The 9,009-nt window shown below is 34.3% G+C and overlaps 1 protein-coding gene across 2 annotated transcripts; it reads left to right on the top strand.

Moving 5' to 3' along the window:
- The first annotated feature begins 1,245 nt into the window (after positions 1-1,245).
- LOC8289547 (NADH--cytochrome b5 reductase 1) lies at positions 1,246-8,019 on the top strand. Of its 2 annotated transcripts, none has more exons than XM_015724416.3 (9): positions 1,246-1,542; positions 1,939-2,080; positions 2,233-2,323; positions 2,417-2,494; positions 4,351-4,431; positions 4,530-4,619; positions 5,535-5,600; positions 7,463-7,579; positions 7,688-8,019. In XM_015724416.3, exons 1-9 carry the CDS (start codon positions 1,431-1,433, stop codon positions 7,778-7,780), a joined length of 870 nt encoding a protein of 289 aa, XP_015579902.1. In that variant the 5' UTR covers positions 1,246-1,430; the 3' UTR covers positions 7,781-8,019. The 2 variants fall into 2 exon arrangements, with proteins under 2 accessions (XP_015579902.1, XP_002527570.1); XM_002527524.4 differs by having other exon boundaries at positions 1,257-1,542; positions 7,493-7,579.
- Positions 8,020-9,009: the final 990 nt, after the last annotated feature.

Here is a 9,009-nt window from a genome sequence, read left to right on the forward strand (position 1 = left end):
GGCTTGGTGATGGAGGTGGCAGATAAGCTACCAAAAGTTAGGCTAGCTGGGATTGGAATTGACTGAACATCACCTGTGCTGCTCCTAGAATCACATCTTGAGGGTTCAGGGAGGTAGAGGGGATGGATGTGTTTGGCTGAGGGATTGTCATTCGTATTGGTACAAAGGTGTCAGTGATAGTGAAAGGGGGCCCAGTGTAGGATGGAGACGCTCCTAAACCGGGGAGGGTAGAGAATCTAGGAATGGCAGGAAAAAGATGGGTTTACAATTGAACTTAGAGGTGGTAGGGACAGGATAGGTGGGGTTGGGTACCCTAGTGAGGGCTGAGTTCTTGGAGGTTATGATGGGTCTTGGTTGGGATTGTCTCCTAGGTTTACTATTGGTCCATATGAAACTAATCAATATTAACTTTTGTCTATTCTTTTTAAATGAATAATAAGAACCCAAAGATTAGGATTCTCACAGGCGGCGCCAATTGATGGATTCGACTAAAGCCTGCTTGGGTCAATCTGGAAATACTCTACTAATCAAAGAAGATGGTTAGCAAGCCACAAGGTTTGAAGTCCTTAATGCACTCCGATGGTGAAGTTAGGATTCTCAAGTGATTTTAGCAGAGTAATAATAAGGAATAGTAAAAGATTGATCTATTATGCAAGGGGATAAATATTTTTATACCTGACCGTTGGACGTAATGACTTGGGAAGGGAGAAAGGGGCTTTATAGCTCAACAATTTTTTTATAACCGCCTACTAGGTAGAGAAACGTGGCTAGTCTAGCCTCTTATGATGTCATAGTAGGATTTTATATTACTTGATTAGCCTCTCGAACTGTTTTAAGATTTGAGGATTTTATCCGGCCTCTGCTGTTACCTTCGGCATTATGATTCGACCTATTGGGCTTTGACTACACTCATAGCCTATCTCGGGTTATAATTTTTGGATAACGTCTCGGCAATTTGACTTGTCTTGTCATTCTATCTCATTATTATCTTATAGTAATATCTTTTAAATATTTTATATTTCTATTAATATTTACAATAAAAAATAAAATAAATATTATATATATATATATATATTACTTTTTTTATTGAAAAAATTACTTCCATCCTTTTGTTTTCTTAAGAAAAAAAAAAAAACTTCTATCTCTTAAATGCAAAGCTGAAAATTTTTAAGGTAATTTTTTGATTTGTTTTCAAAAGAAAATGCGAGACTCAACGGGAGAGGTAATTATCGAGTGCGGCAGACATTCCAAAGTTGTTGTGAACTCGTATGACCAGAAAGAAAGAAAAAGAACCACTTGGTGTACTCGAGTTCAAATCCACCGAACAGCCAAAGCACATACAGTACAATTTTACACAGCTAACAAGAGTCTAGAGAGAGAAAGACGTGTATTGCAGTATTTGGTCTTTCTCTCTCTTCCAGTCTCCAGAAATGGATAGTTTACAGTCTCACAAGGCGGAGATGATAAGCATCGCCGTCGCACTCTTGGCCGTTGGCGCCGGTACCGCCTATTATTTCTATCTCACCTCCAAGAAACCTAAAGGTAAAAAAGAAAATGCTCCTCACTCTGTTAAGTTTTCTCTTTCTTTCTACTGCTGTCAATCATAAGATAAAAATTTATTGTAAGAAAACAAATTTAACATGTTTATTTTGAGAAAAAGGTGTGTATTTTATTTCCTTGTTCAATTGAATTAAATTGAATTCTTAGAAAATAATAACATGATTTTTTAAAATTTTTGCCTTATTAATTTATCTTTTTAAGTTGAAGGAATTGAGTTTTAGCAAGCATGTATTTTCCAAACGCAAGAATTGACTAAATATAATTCGATTCGATTGAATTCTTGCACTTTTAGACCTTCCAAACACACTTGTAAAGATTCAAAGTATTATGTTGGTGTTGCATCTTTAACTTCACTAGCGCCTTGTTATGAGTTGATAGGTTGCTTGGACCCTGAAAACTTCAAGGAGTTTAAACTTGTTAAGCGCACGGAACTCAGCCATAATGTGGCTAGTTTTAAATTTGCTCTTCCCTTACCAACTTCAGTTTTGGGACTACCAATTGGACAACATATGAGTTGCAGGTTTGTTTTGTTGTGGACTATGTATATTACTTCTCTGGAATATAACTAATGCCAATTTTCTGTTTCTGCAACTTCCTACAACTTCCTGCTAATAGGTTAAACTATGGTCTGTTATGCGAATAATAACGCAATTAATGAATGTGTCTCAACAGAGGAAAAGACAGTCTTGGTGAAGATGTTGTCAAGCCATATACTCCCACAACTTTGGACTCTGATGTTGGATACTTTGAACTAGTTATAAAGGTTGATAAATGCTTCAGTTTGTTGTTGTACATTTCAGTTTGTTATCACATATTTCCTTTCGGCATCCTCATTCTATCATTTTGATATAACTAGATGTATCCAAAAGGAAGGATGTCCCACCACTTCCGAGAGATGCGTGAAGGCGATTACTTGGCTGTGAAGGGGCCCAAGGTAAAACTATTTCCAATTATGAATCATGCCATTGCTTCAGATTCTCTTCATTTTATTTTAACTTTTACCTTAGCAAAATTGATTTTTCAAGCTGTGCTGGTAAATACTTAATGCCATAAAACTTGCGGTTCCCATTACATACATTTTGAAACACATGTCATTTTACTTTTCTGAGCCATATTTCATGAAAACCTCATAAATTTTCAGTGCAGTTACATCACTTCTTAATTTTTCATCAAGTCAATATTTTTCAATCCAGTTGGTCTCTCACGTAATCTTAATGAAGCAAAAAGCCAGCAAGCAGCTAGGAAACTAAAAAAATGTTGTTCTGTGTATCATTATGTATTTGGAAAAAGCTATAAGCAATAACTAGAATACGGTTGCACTGAAGAAAGATCTTTCAAATTAACCATGGAAAGCAACAAAAGGCAACCAGGAGACTTAAGTTGGAGTTGATATGATAAGTTCTCTATGTTTTGGAGATTCACAGAAAGCTCTGGTTTCAAATTTTAATGTGGGACAAAAACCAGAACTCATGGCTCCTAGAGGACTATTGATATTGGAGTCACAGAAACTATATATTGTAGCCTGGTTACCCACAAAATGCAATTAATCTTAGCCCTTGAAGTTTCTTCAAGTTCTTTCTTAGCTTTTGGCATGGCCTTTGAGATAAACAGGAAAATCTGAGGGACTTGAGGTTTGTCTAGTTGTAGAAACTACATCAGTTTTCCAAAAAAATTACTCTGAGAAAATTGGGGAGTAGAGTTTATTGTTCGATTGATAAAATCTTGAAAATAAGAGAATAATTTCACAAATTCAACAAATAACATAGAGCTTGGAAAACATTATAGGACTGTTTTTTTGCATTTCCTTTATTATGTATTAAAAGTGGAAAATACGGGGTTTTTCCATTCAACACGAACTATGACACTCTTTTTTTCGTACTTTTAACATGTTAACTTTCACTCTGTTGTCATTATGAACTTAACTTTGGCATGTGTTAATTCCATCATTGTATTTTAACTTTAACTTCTCTTTGATAAATTTTATAAAGTAGACTTTAATTTTAATTGATTATGTTATTCGTCAATTTTTCTCTTAAATTTTTAAAATTTTGTACTTTAAATTTGTTAATTGACTAATATTTTTTTAATTGATCAAATGTTGTGTGTAAGTGATTATACTATAAAGGAAACCTATTATTTTCAATAAAAAAAAACCACCACTTTCAATATAATAAGAATGATGTAATGTGTTATTAGTTAAAGAAAAGAACAAAAATAAAATTAATTCATTGATAAATATTATAAGATAATATAGATAACAATGATTAAAAATTTGGATGAACAAACATGTTTTTCAATTTCAGATTTTCTATTTAGAGAATGAAAATTTAGAAAATTAAGAAATAGAGAAGAAAATTGGGAAAGAAAAGCAGAAATTGTTTTGTAGAACTAAACAACCCTTTAACTTTTCCATAATTTCAAGGAAGACAGTTAAATACATCATATCCCCACTTTCCACCCTTTCCAAAAGCATAAGTAATTCCATGGAGTAGTATAATTGATTAAATAGAATGCACTTAATCTTCTAATAAAAATGCTGCTAAGCTGCTGAAGAATCTCTTCAATCTATTATGAAATAAGTATCATGGTTCATTAGAACTTGAACTTTAATCTATCCAAAAATACTCATGACTGTTTATGATTGATTTATTTCAATGAAACTTATACTGAGTTGAAATGTCTTTGAGGTTCTGATTTTTATTCTCATGTTGAAAAATTGTAATATCCGTAATGGTTCAATCCATTTAGAAACGAAATGCAAAGGTTGATGTATTTCTGTAATGGTTCTAGGGGCGTTTCAAGTATCAACCCAACCAAGTTAGAGCTTTTGGGATGCTCGCTGGTGGTACTGGAATAACGCCGATGTTCCAAGTATGTACTTTTGAAATGGGCTTTTTATTTTATAATTGCACAACAAGATACTTTTTGCTCAATGACCGCTTTTATTTCTCTGGTTTTCATTCCCTTAGGTTGCTAGGGCCATACTAGAAAATCCCAGTGACAAGACCAACATTCATCTTATTTATGCCAATGTCACATATGGCGACATACTTTTGAAGGTAAATCTCTCTCTCTCTCTCTCTCTCTCGCTCTCTCTGTGTCACACGCACACACTCTCAGTCACTTTCATGTTTGGTGTAATAATGACTACAATGCCATATCCAACAGCTAAAGGCACACGTTACTCTTTTATTGTTCAAGGTCAATAAATGTATAGCTTCTAAGAACTTATTTTGCAGTTTGTTGAATGTATGAGAGTACATTTATTTGTAACTTGTTAAGGTATATTGGAACAACATATGTGCTCTGACATTACACCTTGAGGCAAAAGGATAACAAATTTCTGTAAAACAAGAGAAGTGACAAAAAGAGTGCATTTATATATAAAATGGAGTTTCTTGCATTGACTATATTGAAAAAAGGGCCAATTAACATAGCTCAGACATGTTTCAACAAGCAATTTAAGAAATTAAAAAAAAAAAAAGAAGAGAAAAGCATTACAGTGATTAGGAAAAGTGATGCTGCAAACCCTAGCAGAATGCTTTGGTGAGTTTAAGCAGTGTGGAATATGTGGCATAATGAATTGCATAACTGAAATGTTAAAGGAAAGAGTAGATGCCGCAAAATCAGTTGTCAATACAGGCATAAAAAATGATTGTCATTAACTTTCCTTAAGGTCTGTCTTGTAGGAAAATAAGAGCTGAATCGGGTCAACTATCTTTTAGATTGAATTCTCAATGGTTCTTTTGATGACTGATCATTTGTAGATTTTCTGAAGGATAGTTGCTCATTCTTAAAATGGAGGTTTTTTCTTTCTTTTTTCTTCATTGTTTTTTGGCCAACTTCAATGCAATATGAATTCTCAAAATTTAGATCTAACAACAAGAGAGATGTTAAATGCAGCAGAAATTAATCAGCTGAAATGCTTAGGGCTCAAATTTGGAGATTAACTGCATAACTACATTTTGGTGCAGGAAGAGTTGGATAACCTGGCACACAACTTTCCTAACCGCTTCAGCGTCTATTATGTTCTGAATGAGGTATACTATAACTGCTCTAAACTTTTTGAGTGTCCATGTTCATCTATAAATTCTCCTTTTCAGTGCATATTGTTTCTACTGAAGTTGTTAAAATTTTTATGCTGTAGAAACTTTTGTAGTCTCGTGAACATTAGAGTAGTGGGTAAAAAAGAATATAAAGCTAGTTTAATGAAATGATAGAAATTTATAAGTGGATGAGTGCTTTGTATAGATTTATAGATTTAAGTCCATATGGAGGGATGCTGCAAAGAGTGCCTTGCAATGGTTTCCATTCTTTCTTCAGACTGCAAATGACATGCTCTTTTGGGTTATAGTACCTCAATCATGGACATTTTTTATGTTTTATACTGAACTATGATTCTCTAAGGAGAAAAATTACTTGATGTATGACTAGGCATTCAACCATATATAATGTAAATAAAGAACTGCTACTCTCAATCCCAAATCGTCGATCCCTCTATAATTTTTTATTGTCGTATGATGTATAACTGTTGGGTTTGCACTCATCGTGAATCATGTTTGTTGCACATTCTTTCATCTAAGTGAGACACTGAATCCTGTCACTAAGTTCATTATGATTTTTTGAACCCTCATTCCAAATTCAGTTGTCCAGGAAGTTCTCCCTGTATCCACACACATGGGGGATAAGGAGTAGTGTCAAGCAAAAAGATTTATATCTAAAAAGATTGCTACTTCCATACAGTAATAATGATAGTGGAATTGCCTAAGGCCTGCCTTGTTTTGTTAGGTTTGAACTTCTTAATGTACCATTCAACATCTTAATTTCAAGAAATTGCTTATAAAACCAAACAGCAAACTGTAAAAGAAATAAAAGAAAAAAATCAAATTCCTGAAAGATAAAAAGAAATTACCTTTGTTTACCTATAAGCTTATTAACATACTTGAGATGGCAAGTATATGATTGTCTTTTGTAAAATATTTTCTAGGAAGATGGTCAATGAATAATATCCAGAGGCAGTTGTCCCCGAGAGGCCTTCCAGAATGTTTTGGAATAATCAACTGAATTGACTTTTTTCTGAAAATAGTTTTAGTTTGCTCCACGAAAGAAGCTTTGGAATGTGAGAGGAAATTTGATCTAATCTCCCATTAGATGTTTCATGTTCGAACCTACTATATATACATTGTTGCTTCCTCGCCCTATAGCCCTATATTTAGTTTGGCCAAAGTCAATGTTCACGATTTTAATATGGATTAGGCTAAGACCTATCATTAAGGCTGTCAGCAGACTAGGTTGAAGGCAGCCTTAAGCTTAAACTTGGCAAAGAAAATCGACTGACATAAAAATGAGTTCAACCTGATTGAGGCTTTAGATATCAAGCCTGAGCTCAACATAAAGCTTACTGAAGTTTTTATGATTTGGACTATGTCGGAATTGGTAACTTATTTAAGATGTTGTCTAATATCTACAGAATAGGAAAATAGTTAACTTATTCCCTATTTTTTTTTGTCATTACCCATTTACATAGGTGCTGTATTATCAATTATTTCAGCAGAGAAATAATAATGATTTTCATATTCTCTGCTTTTTTCAAATGGCAGTTCTATGTATACATATATATAATATAATATCAAATGAATTAGAAATACAAGTTAAAATTTTTAGTAAGTGTTCAAATGTTGAAAGCAGAAGTTGAGGGATGTAGTGGGTTGAAATTTCAAAAAAAGAGTTGAAGGTGTGACAAGATTTATTCTTACAAAGTACCGGGGTAAATTTTATATGTTATGCCATTATTTTGTAAAAGAAAAAAACAATGTCTTAAGAGAACTACATTCATCTTCAATGCATCAAAACGTCTGGTTTAGTAAAGAATATCCTTTGACATTCTCATTGTAATACTTAGAGCATGTTGATAACAAATGGTTGTTGTCAGCCTCCTGAAGGATGGGATGGCGGTGTAGGGTTTGTATCCAAGGAAATGATTCAACACCATTGCCCCCCACCAGCATCAGATGTTCAGGTGAATCTTATATGGACTCTCTCTCTCTCTCTCTCTCTCTCTCTCTCTCTCTCTCTCTCTCTCTCGTTTACTGAAAATAATCACGAACAACTTTCATCTTTCTTACAGATTTTAAGATGTGGCCCCCCACCAATGAACAAGGCGATGGCTGCTCACCTAAATGCTCTTGGATACACTTCCGAGATGCAGTTCCAGTTTTAGGCCTGTATCCTTTCACTATCACACATTTGGTCTTAACTTCTGAAAGGAGTAGAGAAAACATTGAAAATTTTTATGCTTCAATATAGATTGAAGAAGAAGCGATTACAGTGGCCAGTTTAATTCAGCTTGATTTCTGCAATTCTAGAAAAAAAAATGCAAGAGGCGTTTCATGTTTCTACAGTTATAGTGGAGGACAAATGAATAAGCTAATATAAAAACTGCAGATTATGACACTGTTATTTTTGCTGTAGTTATTGTTATCAGCCATTGCTGTTGCTGCTGTTGTTTGTTAGTATTAATATATCACTATTATTTGTTGCAAGTGGTGCACCATTTTGGCTAATTACTGCCCATAGTGAAGGAACCGAACATGTTGGCTAATGCATAGGTATCTCTCTTGATAGCTTTTGTGCATCTTCAGGTCTACCAACCAAACCTCAACAGATGCTGCAATGTTACTGCTATGGCTTGCTCAACTCTGCACAATAGTCAGTTAAATCCTGCTCAGCCCTTTTCAAAATAGCAGAAAGGTCTTTGTAAAGAGCATCAAAATCTTATTCAACCTAAAACTTGGCCAGGTTTAGTGGAGGTTGTGACTGATAGACCAGAGTGGCCTGTCCGGATGTAGTGCAGGTATGGATTTAGGAATAGGATTTTACACATGATGGTCTGAAGAGGTTATGTGGGGCAATACAGTTGCATTATTGCTGGAATCATATGTTGTAGTTGTTGATAAATACGAAATATATGAGTTCATGCTCACTGCACCCAGCAGCAGAACTAGGGGAGGAGGCAAGGAGAGGAGAGGTCATTTAGGGCTGTAAATGAACTAAACGTCTGGGGAATCATTCGGAGCTCGACTTGATAAAAAGCTCATTCAAAATTATTCGTTAAGTTAATTGAGTCAAGAGTAGTTTGGTTAGTTAATTCGTGAGCTTGCCCGTTTATTCGCTTGCTCGCCTACTCGTGAGCTCGAGCTCGTGAATAGGCTCGCAATCTGGCTTAGGAGCAAACTCGTATATGAGCTCGTCTATAGGCTCGTTTAATTACTCGAGCTCGAATGAATTTTATTTTTATATTTAATTTTTTGTATATTTAATAATAATGATTATAATAATAATTTTATAATAATAACATTTGATATTGAAAAATATTTAATGAGTTCGAGCTCGAGCTTAGCTCGTTTACTGACTATTTATTAAGCTGAATTTGAACTTAGCTCGTACAAT

The sequence above is a fragment of the Ricinus communis genome, chromosome 8 (assembly GCF_019578655.1).
Source record: "Ricinus communis isolate WT05 ecotype wild-type chromosome 8, ASM1957865v1, whole genome shotgun sequence".
Lineage (NCBI taxonomy): Eukaryota > Viridiplantae > Streptophyta > Magnoliopsida > Malpighiales > Euphorbiaceae > Ricinus > Ricinus communis.